Source organism: Centroberyx affinis, unplaced genomic scaffold (assembly GCF_046629955.1).
Source record: "Centroberyx affinis isolate AG114_WGS23_722 - 3 ecotype Tasmania unplaced genomic scaffold, CSIRO-AGI_Caff_v1 ptg003390l_1, whole genome shotgun sequence".
NCBI classification, from domain to species: Eukaryota; Metazoa; Chordata; class Actinopteri; order Beryciformes; family Berycidae; genus Centroberyx; species Centroberyx affinis.
The window spans coordinates 603532-627593 of NW_027281375.1; the positions used below are offsets into that span (position 1 = coordinate 603532).

A 24062-nucleotide genomic window follows, 5' to 3' on the forward strand; every position below is an offset into this window, starting at 1 on the left:
TTAAGACACTGTCACTGTCAGCTGGAATGATCTTTAAAGGACAAAGATTTACTTCATTCTGCCTGGATTATTGCTAATGCTTTTAAGTGATACCTATGGAGCTCAGAGAGCGAGAGACTGTAACTGACTGAAACATCAAAGACATTTTTAGTACTTCTGTGAAATATATGAGCATTTCAAAAGGTTAGGAGAACTATCATACAAGTTTTGCAAGATATCACGTAAGGAAAAAGACTGCAAAGACTGAAACTCAGCGCTTTCCTGCTCTTTATGAAGCACATGCTGTACTAGTGATTAGGGACCTTTTGACATTAAGGAATCCAGTTATGGTTTGCTTACCTCAACATATGAGATGGGAAAGATTCCAATTTTATCGCCCAACATTCCCTCCGCCCAGTTTTCATCCACTCTGCGGATCACAGTCAGAATATCATCCTGAAATTCAAGAGAGAGAAAGACCTTGTTATAGGGAAGAACATTAAGGATGCTGCTAACTAAGAGAGTTTCCCATCCTCTAGGAACAAACAGTGAACAGAAATAATGAGGCAGGGACAATGTTTTATTAAAGGGAACGAGCCCGGGAGTGAAACACTGAGGTCTAATGCATGGCATGCCATTTGGAAAACAGCTTAGTAAGCATGTTTCTGTTACATTTTTGCTCATGTGGCATAAAAACAGATGACAGAATGCAAATACATCAAAGTATGACCCTCAGAGTCGGACAGATGTAACCACTCAATTACTATAGTTCTTCAAGTTTGCGCTGTACATAGCTCCTGTATGGTATTCATACTGTCCAACCTAATTACAGCTGCTCATCTGGAAGGCTGCCTCAGAAACTAAACCATGTCTCTGGGCCTTTCAGTTAAAAACCCTTACATTCTAGCACACTCATAACCTGAGAAAATGAATGCTTGGAAGAGAGAGTGTCACTGTAATTAAAGCCTTTTTTAGCTTATGTGACCACGTGGCAGAGCTGTGGGTGTTGCAGTGCTACTGTGTTTCTCACCTTGGAGAAGGGCAGGCAGTCCTTGTCTGCCTCCTTGTCTTTGAGCTCAAAGTCATAGAGAGCTTTGCACTGAGGAGGAGGCTGTGGCAGCGGTTTGATGATCTGGACAAAGTTGGTGGGGAAGAAACCGTGGACTCCACCCATCTCCCCGTGGTACCAGTTCTCGTCCACTTGACGACGCAGGATGATGATGTCACCCTTGCTGAACTTGAGGTCTCCTGGTTCCTTGCCGTCATAGTTGTAGAGGGCCTTGGCACAGGGGAGCTGGGGTACACCCTGAAAACAGAGATTGAGGATGAGGGGGAGAGAGGGGTGAAAGGCATAGGTAAGACTTAGTTCAAAACTGCAGGATTCATGGAAAATTAATCACCACTCAGAAGCACATTCATTTTTCAGAAAGGTACTAGAGCTAACTGTGGAATGGAAAAAAAAATCAAGATACAGGCACAGGGAAGCACAGTAACAAGCTAGAGAACAGTCAGTCCACAGACTTTCTCTAAAGTCACTGTCTTCTTACTCCTAAATCAACTAGAAACCAGGTACTATGCGAAATGAAAGAAGTATCCTTGTTATGTAACTTTTCACATGACAGTTACAAACCAAAAAGAGCCTACACAAATCTGTGAGTGTGTGTCTGAAAGAGACAGTAAACTGTCTTGTTTGTGCCCTGAAAGTGAAAAGGTCTATGTTGTGGGTTCACAGTGAAAGTGTGATGAGCTTGGCTGGCTCTGACTAGTTGACTAATGCCTTCTAAAGGTCCAGGGCCCTGTCCCTTTATCTCCTAGAGGAAGGTTTTGTGTCTCAGCCTGCTAGCCTAGGGCCCTGAAAGGCCCATTCAGGGGGTGACAATCCAGGGAAAGAGGGACAGGGAGTATGGGGGGGGGATGGGGGGGGGGGGTAGCAGGATAGAGGAGTGTCAATGCGCTCCATTCAGGGTGGGAGTCCATGAGGAGGGCTTTAGTCCAAAACAGCCCCCCCATTTCTCCCACTGCTGTTAGACATCCTTTGCAGTGCTCAGAATCACAATCACTACCAACTGACTGGAGCTCAACACTGGAACTGAAAACTGAGGAAGCAACAAATACAGAGAGATAAGAGAAAAGTAAGGTTGGAACTCAGGAGGACAGAGTCAGAGAGGGAGAGCGAGCCGGAGAGAGAGGGGTTAAAGTAGACTTTAGAGCAGGCTCTGCAGTCTTGTTAAAGGCTAATGAAGCGTTTACAGGCTCAGAGGAGAATAAAAGTACAGAATGAGCCGTGATGGTGAGCCAGGGTGACATTACCCCGCTGCAGAGAATCACACAGCCTGGAGCACAGAGCCAATCGGTCTCTGGCTCTGCTCGTCCAGCCTGTAGGGAGAGAGAAGTGGGAGGAGGGGTACTGCAGCCCCCAGCATGCTGCACTAGAACTGGGCCTCCTTTCAGGGGAAAACAGGCCTTTGAGCCCACCCAGGCCTGGCAGGGATTTTTGTGATGGAAATGCAAATGAAAGTGGAAGCGGTGCCATTTTTGTTTCAAATGACAGAACAGGTTCAAGCTGCAAAAAACCAATGGGATCTAATTACATGGTAAATATGGAATGCTTGTCCACTTGGAACTGTACAGTTTGCTAGTGCTTATTTGTACACCGAGTGTACAAAATATTAGGACAATCTGCTCTTTCTATAGACTAGACCGATCAGGTGAGACTAGGGGAAAGCTATGATTTTCTTATTGATTTATATTGAATCCACTTCGGCCATGAATGGGATATTTACATTAAGGAGAAGAGAATGATTAAAGGCTTTTAGCCCTTGAAATTGAGGCATGGACTGTGCACCTAAATATTAGCAGGCAGACCTAATATATTTTTATTTTTTTACACCGTGCATATCAAAAGCCATCTGGCAAACAAAAACCTACACCCAGTTTATTGTCCACAAATACTGTTCTGGTCAACAATACAGAACACCCTCACTCCAGACAGTGTAGTATGTTTTGCCCCTACACTCTGGCTTACTCCTCTATTGGTTCTTGATATCCCTATCCTGGCCTCACAAAAGAGGGGTTGTCAGCAGATTTACATTTCCATGTTTCACTCGGCTTAACATAGTGAGAGGGAAAACGAGAGAGAGAAAAAAAGAAAGAGGGAGAGAGAGAGAGCAACTGTAGGGGCCTCTGAATGGAAGAGGTGGTGCGGGTGTGCAAGAATGAGAGTAAAACTGGGGGTGGGTGGTGGGTACGGGGGTTAATATCCGGTTTGTGGCCATGGAGAGAGACTGCACTGATGTGTCTGCAGTGGACCTGCATGAAGGAACACCGTCCAGGCTCTAGTCCTGACCAAACATGCATCTGGACTCAGAGAGCAGAGACCGGGGCTGTGAGAGGAAGACCCACTCCCACACAAATACTACAAACTAGTCTCTTTTCAGGCCCTAGGAATGTGCGCGCGCACACACACACACACAGACACACCTCCTCTTTGCCTTTATGGCTTTTAACTCTTCCCCAGGGGCAGGGAGACACTGCATTAGGGCACATCTTCCCTGCATGAAATCTCTGCCACAGAAAAAGCCTTATCCTGAGCAGAGTTGGGGTTCTAGCACCAAAAGGTGATGAGAAAAGAAATCTAAATCAGATAGACTTTATTTCTGGTCAGAAGAAGTGCAAGTAAGGCTTTTCCCTCCTTCTACCTCTCCAATCGCTCTCTCCATCTGCAGTGAAAGTTTATGGAAGTAATTATACAGCAGCATAAGCCACTGTCGGGTGGCTGTATCAGACTGTTGCACCTCTAATGAGAGTCTGCAGGCAACATCTAATGACTTCTCTAGCCTCTTTAAAGATTTAAAGTGCATGATTACGCACAGCAGCAGCAACCTTACACCATGAGTTGACTACAAGTATTGAAGTGCCAGAGTATCAATAAATACACAAAGGCAGACACAAAAGTTGTTGTTATGCAAATGGGGGACAATCACTTAACTATGTGAATTAACTGTTACTTTCAGTCCTTTTAAACATAAATGACCCTGCAATTTACAGCTAAATGCACAGAATTGTTGGTTTCAAATCAAGTTTATGTATTGAGCTCATTTAACAAAGCCACAAAGTGCTGTACAGAAAACAAATGACCACAAATACAGATAAAAACAATTTTAAGAGCTACTATTAAGAGGCTGTGTGTGTGTTTATTTATATATCCACTCATGCCACATATTTAGGCCCTATGCTTTCTGTTTTGTAGGAAATTCCTATGGAATCACAGAACGTAGACTTAAATTCACAACACACACAACAAAAGCCCAAGAGCCAACGTGCACCAACATTTGTCACCACTGGAGGCATCCTCAGCGTTACATTAGCAAGTTTGTAGCCATTACTTGTTGAAAAATAATCTGCTGCCGTCCAATGCACGAATACAACAGTAGCAATTATTTTTCCTCTGTTGCTTCTTTTCACAAATAACAAAACACGGTAGAGGGGATTTCAAGGAGATTTAAAACATAAACACACTGAGAAACCATTAATGTAAATGGCAGCGGGGCTATGTGTCTCTGTATGCACACCTGAACATGTTCATTTGACAATAGCCTTCAAGAAAGCTGCCTGCTGCTTCTCCTTCTGATGTCTGAAATGTGTTGGCACAGTTCAGACTGAGCAAAATGGCATTTTAGCCTGCTTGTGTCATTTACTCCCATTTGGTCCAGTTCCCAGAATGTGCCATTGTACTGTATCAGTTGGATAAACAGAGAATGTGCTACAATAGGTAATGAACTGGGCTATATCAGGCAGTTCCTTTCACATCCTCTTTACACCTGATTTTGGTCAGTCAGTGCTGAAAACTATCAAATCCTGAAGTGAATTCTAATTTGTTTTTTAACACAAAGGTCTATCCCAGACAACCAAAATAGAGTTGGTTTGCCTTTTAGCAGACCTGAAAAATCACACACACAAGCCAACTAAGTGACACTAGCTAAATGTAGACCAAATCTCTGCAACAGTGTGATTAATTGGAAAACAGGTTAGGCAATGGGCCAATTGTAAATTTGAGTAATTTGCTGTGATCAGCATACTGTCCTGTCTGACAACACTGACCTCTGAAATAGTGCTCCATTATTACATAGTGCATTAATTTGCATTCAGTATAAATCAACAGGTCAACATGAGCATGCACTGAATCAGAAATTGATTCAGAAATACTAAAACAAAATTATACGCGACTGGACATAGATACCTGCACAGATGTCTCACTTATGCTACCTTCAAGTATTCCTCATAAACTCCTACTCATAGCCTAAATACAACTTCACGCACGCTGAAATTCTTTTGGTCATAAAAAAAACATATAGGCTCATAAAAAAAAGAACACACAATAAAATCCAGCACTTCTACCATAGGTTGTTGACATGATTTCCATGCTCTCTGCCCCCTCAAAGTCACATTTCAGCAACTTGGGAGTCATAGAAAATTCCCACTTTCCCAGTCGTATTTACCATTTTCTTGGGACATTCATGTGTCCTTAATAAATAAAATAAATAAATTAAACAATGTTTCCAACAGTACTTGAATGCAGCATTAGTTTCAGGATTTTTTTTCTCCTCCTGGCTGATAATGATGCTTTTTAAATCTTTTTCCAAGCTTTGGTCATGGTGGAGATAGATTATGTGTAAAAATTCAGTGGCACGAGTGGAAGAGTTGCTCAATATGACCAAATGTTCACACTTTGAAGACATCTTGTTCCCTAAAATTTGCTTCCCAGATAAGATTAAAGGGCAAGTTCATCAAAAATGTCTTGCTTACTCTTAAGTATAGGTTAATCATTACTGAAATCAAGTGATAACTGATCACTTGTTTTCAGCTAGCTGGAAGGAAGTCCTAGTCCCACTGTAGGAGAAATTGAACAAAATGTATTTCACCTGCATCATTATATGTTTACTTTTAAACACTGCAGTAGAGTGTGCTCATACTGTGACCTGTGTGTGTGTGTGTGTGTGTGTGTGTGTGTGTGTGTGTGTGTGTGTGTGTGTGTGTGTGTGTGTGTGTGTGCGCGCGCATGTGTGTGAGAGAGAGATATCAGGCCCAATGTGCAGAGCATCAGCTGGTGTGTGCAATTACTTCTTTATTGCAGATAATGCAATTAGACCTGAGTGCTAAAGGGATTTGGCAGCAATAGTGTTCTCTTCCACAGCACTGGATCATTACTGAATTACACAAGCGTTCAGCTCTACAGCACAGCCAAATGTCAACAACCAGTGAGCAGACAGGCATAACAACACAACGCATGCACGTAGTGCCACAGAGGTAAGACTAGGTCAAATGGCAATAATTAAACTAACAACTTGCCTTCACAGCAATGTCTACGAGAGACATTTTAAAAACTAATAATTAGACCTCCTAAAGGCCTATAAAATATGCAGTTTCAACAGGCTGTGTAACTCTCGTGCTATAATCATAGTTCAGACAATCAGCCAGCATGATGTAATCACAATAAATTATGAACCTCCAATGTGAATCAAGTGCAGTGAAACAACGTGACGCCGTCTCTTAAGTACAACGGCTTCTCTTTTCAGCTGTTATGTGAAGACTGCAGGTAACTTTTGCTCTGTCAGCAGTTCGAGCGTTGTGTGTAACCACAGCAGACACAAACCTTTACCCCCCACGTCTCCGTGCCAGACAAGTCTCCGCTCCAATATGGAGACTCCAGGAGCTCAGCAGGGGGTGGGGAACAAGCAGGGGGCACTACTGCCAAACAGGGGGGGCAGTCTGTCTGGTGTGCCCCTCTACTACCACTACCAGGCCAAGACTCAGATCTCAGACATTTGTCCAGAAGGAGCAGCAGCAGCATCTGCCACGTTGACCAAGTGGTTGTAGGACATTCAATGTTCATTACCAAGTCACTATTTACTGAAGACACGGCCACCAGCGTTGTGGTGTGCAGCACAGGGAGTGACACATGGAAGTGAGGAATTCTGAGGACACGGCCCATCTTGTTTTCATTAGAGGTCCATTACTTCAAATTGGTTCCTAATGGCCTTGTTTATGACCAGTGTGAGGCAGCTTTCCTTGACTGCCCCCCTCCCACTGTCTCTCCAATCCTGAGGGTTTCTCAGTGTCACATACAGGAACGGGGTCACAGACAGGCAAAGAGAGAGGAGATTACCAAGCAGACAAAAGGAGTCAGTATCAGGTGTATGCTTATGCAAGCCAGTGGCCAGACAGAGACAGTTTAACAGGTCATCAAGAAAACTACTAACCAAGCAAACTAACTGGGCAAGTGATCAGATACACAAAAACCAGGACGAAGGCAGGAATCAGAAATCTACCTTTAGAAATGAACGGGAGGTGTGTGTCCAAAAAAAAAAAAACTGAAAAAAATAACATCTCTGAAAATAACCCAGCAAATTAATCAACCCAAAGAAAGGAGATGATGAATAGGGTGCAGAGATAACTTTCTCTCACTGGCATTCCAACAATGCTGTCACCTTGAGAGGTTCAGATGAGCAACCTTACTCTTCTCACAGCAGAACCTCATGACACAGCTTACTCATCCGGAGATGTTGTCTCCCGCTAAGAAGTCTGAGACAAAGGAAAAACTTCCACTCTCTGGTTTCTATGGAAACTCCACACAGGAGGGCTTTTTTGGGCTATTTATGGGTCTCTTGACAGTGTAGTGAATCTTATGAAAGAGAGTCATTCAGAATCCAAGCAGTATCCAGTTCTGGGAGAGGGGGGCAGTGAAGGGGCCCAGGGCATTGGTGAAGTTAATGGACTATCACCTTAAGAGGAAAGGTAAGAATAAAGCACACAGAGAGAAACAGTGGTGCAGCGGGAAATATTTATCCACTTGGCTGCATTTCAGAAGGAGGCGAAGAGGCAAGAATCCATTCAAGCTTTCCAAGAGCTTTGCTGTATGACAACTCACTCTGCTTGTTTGCTTCCCTCACTACATAGCAAATGAGGACCCACACATTGGTCTACAGTCACAGAAACACACAGAGCAGTCTGGAGGCCAGATGGAAGTCTGGATCACATGTGAATCGGAGAACACCAGGAGACTTCACCAGCCCTCCTGTTCTTCCTGCCATCTTCCTAGGTCTGTGAACGCACCACCCGGTCAGCCTAATAGTGATATTATATACTAAGAGAGATGGGGGGGGGGTCTTCCCTTCCCCTTGGTAACAGTTACAACACACTTCTTGGGAGTAACCAGTCACTGACCCCTGCAATTTACAATTTCACTGCCAGTTCCTGACCTTGAGCTGCAGCCTGGGGGCTCATGGGAATCTTCATCCTACACTATGATCAAAGCCATCATTCTTGGAGTCAGGGGTACAGGCCCCATAAGGCTGCCATGTGCAAAATCAGGACCTACATTGAGATTTCAGTTTAAAGAGATATGTGGGGTGGGGGTGGAGGGGGGGTCTATAAAAACATTCAACACATGGAAGTACAACCAAGACATTACTGAGGCGGGAGCACTTAGTAAGCTACAGATTAGTCATCAAAAAGAAAGCATTTTAGCAGGAGGGGGGTCTGGCTTTATGGAAAAACTATGGAAACAGAGCTGCCAGCCATACGGTTTTCATAAAGCTGCATGTGTGCACCCATAGTGTGAATGTGCAACTGTATGAAACCACTTGCACATGCACTGGCACATATCTGTGTGTAGCCCAATGTGTATGGTGGGTGCTGTCTTCACCTGGCTGGCCTCAGTCGAGAGGTAAAGGCTGGTTCTGGGTGGCCCAGGGATCAGCCAGTCTGCTTGTCTAACTAAAGACTGAAAGAACAGAACCCTCTAACTCTGTGACAGTTCATACACTGGGCTTAACGATCACTCTCACAGGAACCCACTCACATTTCAGAGCAGACAGAGAGAGGGAGGGAGCTAGATGGGAGCTGGAAAGAGAGGGGCAGAGAAGTAGTGTGAGATCAAAAGATTGAAAAGAGAATGAGGCAGGCAGAGGAAATGAGGCAGGCTAACCTGAACCTGTCAGAGTGATGGTTCTGTGGTGTAACAGGATCGACAGAGGCTGTTCTCTTCAACAGGAGCCACAGACATAGGTCCACTGGCCAGGAGGACTAATCTACTAAAGCAGGAACAGCTGGGAGTAGGGGCACACCGATCAATCGGCCACTGAACATAATCAGCCACTAAACGTACTAAACAGGTAATTGGTGATCGTCTGATCATCGTTTCAACTGCCCGATCAAAAGTTTCAACTGCTAGATCAGGAAAGAGGTCAAACATTATAAAGAGTATGTGCCAATTTAAAGAAGTCAGCGGAACATTAGTAGTGTAGGTATGTCGTCCATCTGCCACTGACAGTTCATTTCTTATGTTGTGTTTTGAATTTCACAGCCTATGATCATAGATTAGAACCAGTTTAATATATTGGACAGAAGGCAGACCCTATGCTGCCGCAATGAAAAACTTTTCATGCGATACCTGTGGCAATAAGTGAGTAAGCACTTCAGTCATCAAGCTCACACTAACGTGTTTGGATAAAACCTATGATTTGTTTACAAATGGATAGGTCAGATATGACATGCAGCCATAAGAACAAACACTGTTAAAAACAGTGCTTTATTTGAATTTGTCTATTTATGCTTGTTGTGCACTTTTACATGATGTGCCGTTGTTAGTAGAAAGTCTGAGTAAAACGCATCATTTCAATCAGTGATCGGATCAGTGATCAGCTGATCACACTGTTGGAAATTGGAAAACCTGACCGGTGCATTACAATCTGTTCAGTTACAAACATTTGTGACTCCAGTGAATCTAGGGGGAGCAATCTCAGAAAAATGGTGGTGCAAGTTGTTTGTTTTGCCTCGAACAGTCCCAAATAGTCCAAAGCAAATATAGACTATGCAAATAATTTGCAGTAAGAGAAACCTCTTAAAAATAGGCCTATGTTTTCTCATTTTACTCCTGAAGCTAGACCATGGTCCGCAAAGCTTGGGGGGATGAATGTGAAACTGGCTGTCTGTGCATCGTGCTGCTGCAGGCTTGAGGACAGAATGGCTAGTTGGCTGTTTTGTGATAGGTTGAGATGGCTGTAACACAAGCTATTACAGTCTGTCCTGAGACTAACAAACCCACAAAATCCTCTCCCTCATCTCTGTCCTCTTCTTGCTCTCCATAACTCCCTCTCCATTTCTCGGGTGCTTTTTCACTCCCCATCACTCTAAACTGCTAAAGGCTGCTCTATTCATCCTTCATCTCCCTCTTTCCATTTCTCTCGCTCCCCCAGAAGTCAGTCTTTAGACTCATTCTGAAACCGCAGGGGTCAGAGTGAAGTCAGTGGGTGTATAATCTCATGTTTCCACCCAAAGAACTGACTAACCACTCTGGGGGGAAATGCATAGCAGAAAAGAAATCTTTTAAAAACGGCAAAGAACTCACAGAGGTGTTGCACATAAAGAGTGAGCTTATAGCCTAATACAGGGGGATTACTTACAAATGTCACAGTATCTGTGTATTGAATGCCAGTCGGTATGAGCTGAATACTAAGCATTTCTTCACATCACTCTCCACTGTGCTGGTGAAAGCGTGCAGTGTCTGTGGCCTTTTGTTCCACTCAGTCATTCAGAGTGAGCCACCTGCTCTGCTCGGGCAGATTTGAACGATTTACCCATGGCATTGCCATAGCGGCAAGGAGCATTTGACTGGGAACTGGATAACCTGCCGGACTTCTGTAGCTTACAGGACCATAAATAATGTCTGGAGACATGGCAAACAGACTATGGCCACTTCCATGTTGCCTCTCAATCACCTCTTCGTTAAATGACTGACTGTCTCATATGCCTGCTTATCTTTCAATTGTCCGATGTGGGATTTCAGACCAGTGGGCAGATGAAGAACACTTGCTTGCATTGGCTGGTATTTGGACGCCTCTACAGTGGACAAACAAAGCTAGGATATTGACGCAGTCATGGCAAAGGGCCAGGGCACAAACACTGCATCTGTTCTCCAACTCAAGAACCAGCACAGCACTGACCATCTATCACTTTCTTGAGAAAGTGTGTGAGTGTGTTTGTCCATTCCACCCCACTACCCACTCCAGATGTAACAAGTAACTGCTAGCTTTTCTTCCTCTCCCCTGAATGCCAACTGAGACACTGGGTGCTAGAGCCAGAGTGTCAGCGAGCAGATCTGAGGAACTCTGGGTTTGGGGGCTTCACTTCTCTCATTTCCCCCTAGAGTTTGCTGAGTGGTTTGGCCTTAACAGGCCTGTGCTAGACCATTACAGAATTTACTCAAATTTAACTAGTTCATGACAGTCCTGTACTGAAGGAAGCTTCAGGTTTGTGCTTCTCAATGTTGCCCTTTGTGCCTTTGTACTATGCTGTACTCTAAAAAAAAAAAAGTTACATAATTCTGGATTGCTCTAATTTCATGCATTCTAAGACTGGGTCTATGCAGGCCAACATACAGTGAGTATATTATGTACAGCAGTTTACAGTGCAAGAGAGAATTGGTATAGAATTTATGCTTTCCATTGCCTCTTCTTTCAGTCCTGACTGGTCACAGCCAGCAGAGGCAAATACATCACTATCAGACTAGAGACATTTGACAAGTAGACAGGTCTGCTTGTCAAATGACAGGTCTGCTCGTCTCATGCCAACAGTGCCAGGTCGCTGTGGTTGCTCATCAGCCCACAATTATTCCATTTGAGGCTGGGGAGAAAGGAGGGACAGATGCTGGTTCCTCCTGAACGGTCAGGATGTCCATATACATGGTAGCTAATGAGGCTTTCTCCTTGACATTATCGGCACAGAATCACACCTTCCCACCATGCAGAATACAAACACAGGCAGGTTGGCTCAACCCTGCACTGACATTTCAACATAGTGTTGTCACAGGTCTGTTTGTGTCCTGACTACGCACCTGTGTTTTTGTGGGTGTGCACTGTGTAATGTGCCCTCACAGATCTAAATCAGTCTGTGACTCATTAAAACAAACATCACTGTGGGTTGGTCAGACTCAACCCACAAAGGGCTAGGTGTGTGTGTGTGTGTGTGTAAAATAACTAGGTTCAAGTTGGGCACATTTGTCTCTAATGAGAATACTTATAATGGGACATGTGTGCAGATGTATGTCTGTAGTCAAAGTACTTATAGTGACACCCCACCCCTCAGTCTTCGTCAGCCCTCCTCTCTATTCAAGCCCATTTCAATAATTAATCACACGCTGTCAGCAGGAGAGACCCCACGCATGTAGAGTAATTGAGAACGCAGTCTTTCAATAGCGTGGTTTCCAAGTTTTCATGCCACTGAATTTCTTCCAAAATAAAATGTAAATTATTTGTGTCCTTATGGCATCTATAGTATTGATGAGTATTACATGAACAAAAAGGGATATGTGGGAATGTGGGAACAGTCTTTCCCCAAGGATTTTTTCCAGCATGGTTTACCTGTGACCGGATTCTGCACATGTGCTCTCACACACACACACACAATATTATTACAACTTAATAGTAAGCTACTTTTGTTTGTTAAATACGGAAACTTACCTTTCAGGATAATTTATTTTAAGAACCAAATTATTTAATCTCTCATCTTCCTGTCTCAGAAAGCTAGTACTATCACAGCTGTAGTAACAAATATTATGCCATGGCCTGTGTAAAAATCCTAATGCATTCTGAATGGCTGATGGACGGTAATAGAGAAATATATAGAGCTCTAAATTCAAGCATAATTTTTAAAACACATTTTCCTCACATTTAAGGGAAACAATATCTCAAGTTGAACACAATATAGCCCACGTGTTTCTTGTGGAGCTTGTGTGCATTTAATGTTCAGCAGCCTAAACAAATAGAGTGGAATGGTAGGATGAACTTGAAAAGATTGTACTTCAGTGACTAACTGACCAACTAGCTGGCAGACTGGAGACACAAGAGACATTTTGTTTAGAATGATCCAATGTTATATTGACTGCAACAACGGCGTTGTGCTTGGCTAGATATCAAGCCTTTGAAAAGCCATTTTGTATTTGGAAATGATTAAGAGTTTAGCTGTAGCATGTAGGCATCGACGAACCATGAACCTTCTGTATCAGCCAAGTCAAGTGTCAATCCAGGCAGCACTCCAGTGTCCATCTGGCTACTGGTGGTAGTCAGCTCACCAGCCCAGAGCTGGCTTAGTTTTCCTTTCTTTCAATATTTGGATCATATACTGATTTCAAATAAAATAGGGTAAACAAAATTAAAGATTTTCATTACACATTTTGTGACCACAAAATATTAAATTGCCATGGCAAGACACCACTAGACTACTTGCTGGATTTTTAATTTGTGGTTAACATTGTTTGGCTTGCTGTGAAACATGAACTCAAATGTATCACCCACTAAGTGCTTGTGTACTGAATGTTGTGTGCTGATCACAAACAACTGCAGTCTACAGAAAACTTCAATCATGGCGTTTGACACTCCCAAATGAGTATGAACGCGTGAACACTTCCAAGTTGTTGCTTTGAGCTATCAAGTCATTTGGACAGTTATTCCTATATGACATGAATACTACATGATTCAACAAAAGATCTTTAATGGCTTGGCAGTACAAGGGGTAGTTACTCCAGAACCTAAGGATTGGTAAATGCATACAAACACAGGGAGCTACTGAATATGAATAAGTGGGCTATAGGAGACACACCACATCATTAGAGAAGCCCGAAGGGTTGCACCACATTGTCTAAGACATTGTGTGTGTGTGTGTGTGTGTGTGTGTGTGTGTGTGTGTGTGTGTGTGTGTGTGTGTGTGTGTATAAAGTTTTAGACTGCTTAATAAGCAAGTTTGTGTTGGACAGGAAGCTCAAGGGGGGAAAAAAAGCATAAGAGGATAGTCTTTCAGATTTTACATTCTCTCTACACACAGAAACCTGCAATTCAGTTTCACATATCAACTCAGTTGCATTCTGTTTACCTCCAAATCACTGCTTGACAAACAAACTCAACTATACACTTATATTTTGCCTATTTTGCCCTTTCAAGAACCACTCCACAGTTTCTTCGGCTCTTCTGTTTCCTGATTTCTACTGCCTCCCCTGCAGATAACTGTGTTATGGCCACCCACGGTGCAGGAGAGGTGGCTGTACAGTAATCCCATTCACATCGTCCTTATTAGAGCCCATATACATAATCATACATAATCACCCATAATCGCTGCAAATCACAGTGGGCAACACTACATCCACCGAGCTCAGCACCGGATCACCCTGTGCCCCCTCACAGTTGGGAGAGGGATGTCACTCAGGGGACAAATGCAGATTAACTGCGCCCCTGGGCCCCAAAGCAAAACAGGAAACTTTTCCGCACACAGCAGAATAGCAAACACACGGCTCTCACAAGAAAGGAGAGTGATCTGAAGATTTAGAGAAAACTATGTTCAAAAATATTTGACAGAATCATTCTTTTCCCCATCGCAGAAGCAGGACCAGGACCAGGACCACACATCTCTGTGAACAGGCAGCAAGGTGAGCCAGAGGCTGCTGTTGAACACATCCAGAGCCAGTAATAGTGCTGGGGCCAGAGGTCAAACAACTGAAAATGAAACTCCCAGCAAATCATGATTCAGCCTCTGGGATGGGAACTGAACACTTAACATGCCAGCGGACCAATGGCCCATGGATGACCAATCCTGGCCCACCAATCACAACAAGGGGTCACAGGTCAAATTGCTCTGCTAAAGCCGGGTAGGTATGAGGGGCACCTTGGGAATAGAGGTGGGGCACCATGGTGGACATGTCGTCAAACAGCTGACAAAACAGTAAAAAGAATCAATTCCACTGAAAACAGACAGAAATCAATTTAGTGTCAATACATACCACTCGGGCCTGGATAGTAGTTGTGCTAAAATTGCTGAGAATTACTAAGAATGTGCACTTATGCATTACTATTATATCGCACTGTATATTTAATGGTGATGACAGGTGTGCTCAAACTGGGCTGTAAAATAAATTGTTGACGACAGTTGGCCCATGAAGCCGTGTTTTATCAAGAAACCTTGACCATTGGACCACACACATACAAGGAGTGGTAAAGAAAGGCTTTCGTTGGCCACAACAGGTGTGATAGTACTGAGGTAAAGAGGAGGTCATGGCTGCTTCCCCTACTATTGTCATGCCGACAGACTTGGCAGGAGATGAGACATGTGGATGTAAGAAGTGGGGGGTGGGGTTGGGGGATGATGGGGGGGGGGGGGGGGGGGCATGGCAAATGTGGCATTTTGGCTAGTTGGACCACCCAGATTTGTAGTGTTAAAACAACTGGGAATAACAACCAACATTAACACACCTTCATGAACAAAACATAAACACTGAGGTTAAATGTGATCTCCAGTACACAGAGGGAGTTAGGAAATTGGACTTTTACACTCCACAGCAATTATCCACAAAAAGATGGTCTGATCCCTAGCACTTTGTGTGAATATGAAAGGGTGTCCTCTACCAAGACACAGCTGCTGCAGGTGAGTCTGCCCTGGGGCTTTCAGGTGCACAGGCGCGCCACTGCCTGCGTGGCTATCAACACACCTAGAGACTTAATTCATATTACAGACAGACACCGACATCTCCTGTCCTATCAAATCACATCAGGTCAACCTAGATTCGCTTACCAAGTAGAGCTTAGCATATCTGACACCAAAGGACAGACAGAAAATACACGTAAACATGTGTGGATACTCATAGAAGGTCTACTGAAGAAGGAGGTGAATGTGATGTGAGCTGGCAGGTGGGGCGAGACTAGACAAGCCCAATGTTTAGAGGAGAAACAGTGACCTGCGACTACTCATGGCATTCCTCAGAGACAAACACACACTAACACATATTCACACAAAACACCCTACCCTGTCTGGGGAAAGAGGTTAAAAGGAGATTCAACAAAACAAGCTGTTCTTGTATGTGTCTGGGCAGGAAAATCTTAAAAGCTCAAAAAAGACAGACACACACACACCCTTCACCAGGGGACCAGTGTTACCCTATAATGAGGAGGCAACCATGACTGCACCTTAATCACATGATTAGGTCTTTTGATCTTCTCCTCGGGAATTATGTAAACCCAAGTGTGGAGTATAGTAATTCCCACAGCATAACCAACCACTTGCACTCTGCTCACAGTATATTTTCCAATCTTTTCAAATGGCAAGTAGGCTAAATCTCTGAGGGCCATCCGCCCCGCTGGAGGGCAATTGTTAATGAGGGAAATAGTGTAATACCCCAGTTGGAAGAAATTAAATCTCTCTGATAAAGAAAAAAAACGTGTCCTGCAGAACTATAGATGCTTTTTGATTTTGATTGTATCCATATTGATACGGGGGTAGCACACAGTTACAGTCCACAATTCTTCCACATGTGCAACATTCTGCACCCTGCGTTCTACATTTTGCTCCATTCGCAAGTTTGTAGGTGCAAATCATTCATTGTCTCTCCATTTTCAAGTTAAAATTAGTTGACATTAACACAGTTCATTCAAATGCTTGCAGTTTAAAAATATCATATACACTCTGACATTGAATAATTGCGGTTGTTTATGGGATGCAGACTGAGCAGTGTCTACTGTTATATATAAGGTAGGTCGCATGTTAAACTATAATATCCATAAAGTATGCTGCCTATTTGCTAGGAACAACTGTTCCTGTTGTGCTAAGCAATATGTTCTTTCACTCACTCAGAAGAGAGTTTATGTATGGATAGGCATGTAAAAATATATAGCAGCAAGCACAGACACAAACACACTAGTGGCGGGACAAAATAACAAGTGTTTTGTTTCCCAGAATGAGAGTCAGCAGTCAGCAGTAAGAGGAGAACAGGGAGCGGTGCCGACTCACTGTCTAATCAACTCTAATCTCATTAGACCTTTAACAGGCTCCAGCCTGGCTTTAGACAGCAAGGAGGAGGGAGGCACATTGCAGATGTATGGAAAAAATACAGGTTATGTCAGTGTCTTATAATAGAACATTATAGGGGGCTCAAAAACCCTGACACGCAATGTCCAGAGGGTCATGGCTCCTTCTGGACCTCCATGGGAAATACAGAGGAGGCAAGAGAAAAGTGTGAGAGTGTTGAGAGAGGAGGAATGAATAGACCTAAGCCCTCATGAAAAATTCCCAGTGGAAAGCAGTAAGTATGTGTTTGCCAGTATGTGGGCAGAGTGAGGGTGTAATGAAGGGGTTCTGTCACACAGGCAGAGGTCAGCCAGACGGCCAAGGGAAAGGCTCAAACAACAATATGATGTCATCAAAGAGGGCCAGCGTGACTCATCGACCTCAGACGAGGGAGGAGCACAAGAATTTTAATGAGATACCTCTACATGAGGAACCCATAAACAACATTCCTTCTCTCTGAAGAAATAAATCAACTACAAAGAGACAGAACAAAAACCTAGGCCAAGACATTTATCAAAAAACAACAACTTAGAAACAAAGTATTTAGCCATTTCTTAAGCATAACAGGAAATTAGAAAGAACTTCGTTCAATCAGCAAATTAATGGGCTATGTTTTGCTTTCTGTTTGTCTGAAACAATTCAATGGATATGGAGGTAATGAGAAATAAGAGCAGGAAGATAGGAAGGAGCTATAGGAGAGCGAGGGGCCTATAAAAGAAAAAAGCCTTCCCTTGTATCAAGCCCTCATTACCACAGAGGAGACAATGGCCTAATTACATCCCCAAGAGCTCAGGAGAGAATAGTGTCTCATTTCCTGTCAACTAAACACAAAAAGACAGACAGGAAAGTATATGTGCACACATATACATACCCTTGCACCCCATAAGTAGTTGTGTAAAGTTATTATTGTTAATTACAGCCTTATTATACGGGCATTATTGTATGTATTAGGCTTCTAAATGGAACCTAAAATCTACAGTGTGGCTAATGGACGAAACCGTCAATGATGAACACACTAAAGCTTTTATGACAAAGTCTGCAGACCCATTATCATAAAAGCAGCTATATTTTAAGTCTTTGGAAGTACAGGCTCAACTCTTCAGAGGACTAGAATGACAACTGAAGACATTCAAAGAAACCTCTAATTCTTTTCTTCCCCCTCTGTTGGCTCCGATCCCCCCCGACTGCCATGACTCCTGAACTCTGACCTCTGGCTTCCAGACAGTTCCAATGGCTTTACTCGCTTGCACGCAAAAATGCAACTAAGCTATCTGTTCTCAATCTGTGTGAACAAAATACGGTGTTGTATGAGTCAACAAGGGCGAAAGGAAGACAAAACATCCATGTAACGTGAGCAGTGTGGAGGTGAGTCATCACCCTGAATGTGAAGTGCCACACAGCCACAGCTCTACATTGAAGACAAGTCTTTTCATTCCCCTCATCAAAGAAATGCCAAGGCACAGAGTGTCACACAACTGGTTGACTGCTAGAAGCCTGGAGAGGGGCAGGGAGCTGACTGTGCAAGGTTACCCACTCAACATTTGTCCCTTTTGGTCCTGACACCTTTACTTAGCACTCGTCACCTTCTGTTACTGGTGGAGTCCAACCACACACACACACACACACACACACACACACACACACACACACACACACACACACACACACACACACACACACACACACACACACACACACACACACACACACACACACACACACACACACACACACACACACACACACACACACACACACCTTGGTCACTCCACGCGTGTCGATCAGTCAGTAAGATCAGAGGGGAGCCGAAACAAAACCCTGTTGTGCAACTGTCGGCCAGGCCCCACCCCTCTCCCCTCCCGACCATTCTTTGGCCAGATAAGAATTGGAGGGGGAGCTGGGGTTGAGCTGGGGCTGTACTGGGGCGCTGCACTGGAGGACCTGGTTCAAGGATGCACGAAAAACAGAGGGACAGACTATGGACAATAGGAAAGTGGGAGTGAGGGAGTCACCCAGGGGCAGTGAGGCGAACGGTCCCCAAGGAGCTGCACTCTGGCACTGGCCAGAGATCAGACTGGGCCATCAACCAGAGCTTTGATCTCTGCCTTTTATGTTCTGAAAATGTTCCACCTGCACAGCCGAGTCTTTTCCTGTTCTCCCTCTCATCAGCAGAATGCCTTTGGACAGCAGAAAAGACTTGAGAGACGTTACAAGTCCAGGACATGACATGCTACAACAGAGTTGGAACTGCAGAGATAATCAGAATCAGAAACAGCTTTTGAATACACTTCACAATTCTGCACACTCAGAAAACACTTTGATAGACTGTGTGTGTTTGTATATGGGTTGTGAAGAGCGGGGCTTATAAAGCATTGTGTCTTCCATGCCTAGACTAAGGAATCAGGATCAACTGTCAATCCTAAAAACACAGAGGGGTCAAATAATGGAGTAGCATGCCCACCTCTTTCTGTCCAACAAATAGGCTTTTCAGAACAGAGGGGAATTCCACTATGCGCAAACTCCTTTGAAAAAGCACAAACCCTCTGAAGTGATACTATGGTAAATGAGGCAGGTCCCCCAGTAGCAATTTACAGCAAAGTCTCTGATCTTCGTACCTGCATGGTTAGGCAGATACATTATCAGCGCATTGACATTCCAATGATTCTACGCAGAACCTTGACATCTTTTCATCTACCCTACCCTCCCTTTGTGTAGGCCAGAGTTGCTCAAAGAGGGGCCCATGGGTCAATTTTTTTGGGCCCAGCGAAGGGTTCCAAGGTGTAAAGATGCGGAAGCAATACAGTCAAACAGTATCTGAAGTGTGATTTTGAGAAATCTACTGCATGGAATAATAACAATCTTGACGATGCAAGGCTTAAGAAGCTATCATTTACTGATTTTCTGGTCTGCCCCCCATATTATGTTTCCATGCCAAAAAGTCTGGGAAGCTCTGCTACAGAGTTTCAGAGAAAGTAGCACATTCACACGCAACAAGGATAATTTTGACTTTCATGTCTAGTACACAGCAGTAAGCGCACACGATACAGCTGGCCATGGAAACACTTATTAATCTAGCTATCAATGATTTTCAAAACCAACAACTTGGAACACGTGGACAAAAAAACAATTACAAGAAGAGGCGTGTGTATTGACTTTCCCAGAGAGAAGTGTAAATAATAGAGAAAAAACAACAGGATTTGTTATTTGTACAATAAATGGCATTAAAACAGCACAAAACACCAAAGCAAGCGCTGTCATGACAACTATCTGGCGGCATCAGCATCTGGTTTCATCTTACATGTGGTGGTTCTGCATAACCATTAATGGCAAAACACCAACAATTCATATCAACCTGTCTTTTCTCTTGGGCTTCTGAAAGGTGGAATCTGAGGTGGTAATTCCCATTTCCCCCTCAGTAAAAGCATTTTCTCTCATCTGTGTAAATTTTCCTGGAAAGACAAAAGCTTGTTGCATTTCACTATTTGCTTCTGTGTCTCTAACTATACCTTATGACTAATCTCAGTGCTGCAGCATAATACAACTACAACCCCACCCTGCATTTCTCACATACATTCACAAGCAACACTACAGCAGGAACCTCAGAGTACAAGAAAGACTCTTGGCATATGGCAATGTCAGCAACTAAGAAAACAGAGAGAACCCTCCTTACAGGCTGAAGCCTGGCTGCAATCGGCAAACAGGGTAGAACCATTTGTTGGCTCAACTATAAACTGTTCTCAATCACTGCTGTTTGTAATGCTGGGCTGCTAGTCAGCTGGCTGGCTTTGGGATCACCATGATAACTGTTAATCCGCAGCAAAGATTAGAGAGCCAGTAATGCAACATGCTGTTTTTAATCCATACAGATTTTCTCTGTTTTGTTTCAGCTTGACCCTAACCATGGGAAACACAGATTCATGCTCACTGAGCCATATTCAACCATGCGGAGCATCAGCCAGGCCGAGCATACTAACCCGGACAAGGGTGCTCTTGGCCTGAGCTCGCTGGGGTTGTGCTCCTGGGGCGCCCTGGTCCCTGGATCCACTGCCCTGTGCTCTGGCCCCAGCTCCAGAAGTACCATTGGTGCAGACTCCAGCCCCAGGACCAGCCCTCCGAGGCCTCTGCTTGATGCCGTCCAGCAGGCGCACCAGGAGGATGTTGCTGGGCAGTTCGTCCACGGCGCACTCCACCAGTGTCCGGCACTCTGGGCAGCGCAGCTCTCCACGAGAGCCTAGGATGCCTTGGAGACATCGGCGGCAGAAGGTGTGCTGACAGGGAAGAACCTTTGCTGAGGCATCTAGCCGCTCCAGACAAACGGGGCACTCGAGTAAGTCCAACAGCACAGACTCATCCATTCTCTGTGTGTTCTGCCTCTACTTCAGCAGAAAAAACATGCTGCTGATAAGGTTTTTGTTTGGAAGCAGGACCAGCACTGTCACGTCACTCCCATGCCTCGGCTATGGCCATGGCGTCTGCATTATCTGTAAAAGAGGGTTAAGATATGCAAATCGCTCAGCTGTAAACACAAGAAATAGGTCATGGTATTCATTCAACAGACAACACATATGGCTGGAGAAATCGTGTAGTGTTGCTTCATTTGTTGAGCATGAGAAATAGCCTATTCAATTTCATCAGCAACACTGGAACATTACAAAGTTCTGTCCTGTTCAGTCATATGTCACATCTAAAACTGTAGCTTAAAGGCGAGCTGACAACACTGGTAAAACACAAAATCAGGCTGCCCTATTTTCTTTCACGGGATCAACGACTGTGGCAATGAAATGCAAGTTTATTGAATCTAGTCCACAGTTCAGTTAAGGATACATCTCGACGCTGTGATTTTGTATGTATGATTTTTGTATGATCAACACAGCGTAAGCGCGACCAAAGAGAGAAAGGTGCAGCACAGGGCAAGAGTGAAAGCCTGTGATTTGCCTCTGAACAGCCAAGACATGAAGATGATTTTATTACGACTACAGCTAACTGCTTATTTTGTCAGCAATCTGAAACAATGTTACAGTTAAGAACATCCGGATGTAGCTTAGATTAATGTCAAATGCTGACATGTTAATGGAAAACTAGCTGCAATTTCGGTAAGAAAATCCAAATGGCGTATTCTTGAAGCTTGTAAGTTACAGCAATGGCATACTAAGGAAAATAATGTCAACATTATGTAATACTTCATAACAGTGGATATCACATGCATTGTTAGTTACATTACTTTTTACGACAGGAATACTCAGCTCACCAACGTTTTCTAAAAGGCCGTTAGTTAACATTACACGTTTGCAAATTAACGTTAGTTAGATCACTCGCTAGCAAAGCGGCTAACGGGCTACTTTAATATTGCCGTCTTAAAAGTGACTTAGAAGTTTTTACAACGCTTGAAACTGACAAAAATGTTTCTTATGATTGTTCGTACGCCACGCAATGTATCTACAAGTTTAAAGCTCATTCGCCCACGAAATACAATGTAGCTTACCTCTTCCAAAACAGGACTCCTCCTCTTCTTGCCCTGTATCTGCCAATTGCTGCCTTCTTGCTACTTGTTAGCAAGCTAGCTGGAATGTACTGGCCACTTAACTAGTATTCAGCTGACAAATACTGTTGTTCTCCCACGGTAGTTTTAGTTTAGATGCAGAAGACGTGTAGTTACGTGTAGCTGTAAGAGAGACTTATATACAAGTTAACATGAAAAAGGCAGAGACGGGAAAACTGAACTCTGGCTGCCGTCCGCATCTAGCGCCATGACGAGTGCTAGTACTACTAGACTGTGTTGGTGGAAACAAGCAGAAAGGGGGAGGGTGTACGTGGGCTTCAGGGACTGTCAGAAATATTGGAATGATTGGTTGAGTACACGTGAACGACCAACAAAATACCAGAGTTGCCGAGATGTGGCGTTTAGGGGCGAAGAACATTGTACAGTGACAGCAGTTGATCGCAAAAGTGATGAAATATACAACACCTGACTGAGAAATCAATTAAACTTCAATTACATGCCTGACATGCATTTTTTCTCTTTCATTCTCGCACTGTAGCTGAAAGTGGCTCTCTGCCGCTTGAGTTCTAATATAAAACAACAGTCATCAGAAAAAAATAACTGTTTTGTTACAACGTCCAAATATTGTCATTTATTTCTACCAAAAGTACCTGAACGCGCGACAAATCGTATTTACGACTTTCAGCTTGGAAAGTAGGAGCTTGCGAGGCGCGCTGGAAGGCAGCATCTCTCCTCGTCAGGAGGGCGTGAATCGTCTAATGATGTGTCAAAAAAAGTTGCAACATCAGTCCCAGTCGTAGTGAAAAATGATGTTTTTCGTCCCTATTTAGCTACCTCTATTTAGTTATTAAATGGCTAGCTGAAAACTAGCACACTCATGCAACTCCCGCTATTTTTTAATTATCATTATCACCAAAATATTCATCTAACTAGTACTACATTCTCTCAATTAGTCTACAACTTAAAACCTCCATGATGTGCGGACGCATTTCTTTTTAATATTTTGTGATTTTTTAGATTATTATCTTTATTCTTAATTTTCCCAATATAATTGAGTGACGGAGAGGGGAATAGGGGCATCTGGTGGTCAAATTTCAAGCTGAAGCAAGTAAACTTCTTATCTTTCCAGATAGCCCGCACATTTTCTCCTGGAGATTTTCTTTTCTAGTCTAGGTGAAGATACGTCCTAACAAACTGTAATGCGACTGTGACATGTATGTGCACACTACTACAGTACTTTTAGCCCCTGGTAATAACAGCTGGTTGACAACATTTCAAGTTGTTGTGGCAGCTAGTAGTGAAAGTAAACACATTTTGGTTTTGTGTTTCAAAAAACCACAGAGCAGCTATGAACAACCATAGTTTAGAATGCCTCATCACACTATATAAAAATGTGAATACCCTTTTTTATTTTGAAAATGATCCGTATTTTGAAAATGTAGCCTGCTGTGGACTAGAATATAAATGACTTTTTCTTGAAACAAAAGCAAACTGATGGACCTGTCAAACTGATATAAATATAGAAAGAGGGGAGGCAGACAGGGAAAGAGAAGGCGCTGCTTTTATTACAAAGAATACATTAAAGACAGACCTTTGACCCCTAAGAACCTTAACAGCAAAGGCACAGCAACAAAACTACTTGAGGGAGAGGAGAGGGAATGAGACACTGCAAAATAATAAAAATGAGATTTATTTTTAT

At 43.5% G+C, this 24062-nt stretch overlaps 1 protein-coding gene across 1 annotated transcript in view; it reads right to left on the reverse strand.

Moving 5' to 3' along the window:
• The window catches only part of sh3rf1 (SH3 domain containing ring finger 1), a 35375-nt gene extending 12842 nt beyond the window's left edge, over positions 1 to 22533 (reverse strand). Inside the window, exons 1-4 of the mRNA XM_071539027.1 lie at positions 22346 to 22533; positions 20838 to 21344; positions 1010 to 1285; positions 340 to 435 (exon numbers count right to left, since the gene is read on the reverse strand). Of these exons, the coding sequence (XP_071395128.1) occupies positions 340 to 435; positions 1010 to 1285; positions 20838 to 21218 (753 nt within the window). The 5' untranslated portion in view covers positions 21219 to 21344; positions 22346 to 22533. The remainder of the gene's footprint in view (positions 1 to 339; positions 436 to 1009; positions 1286 to 20837; positions 21345 to 22345) is intronic.
• Positions 22534 to 24062: the final 1529 nt, after the last annotated feature.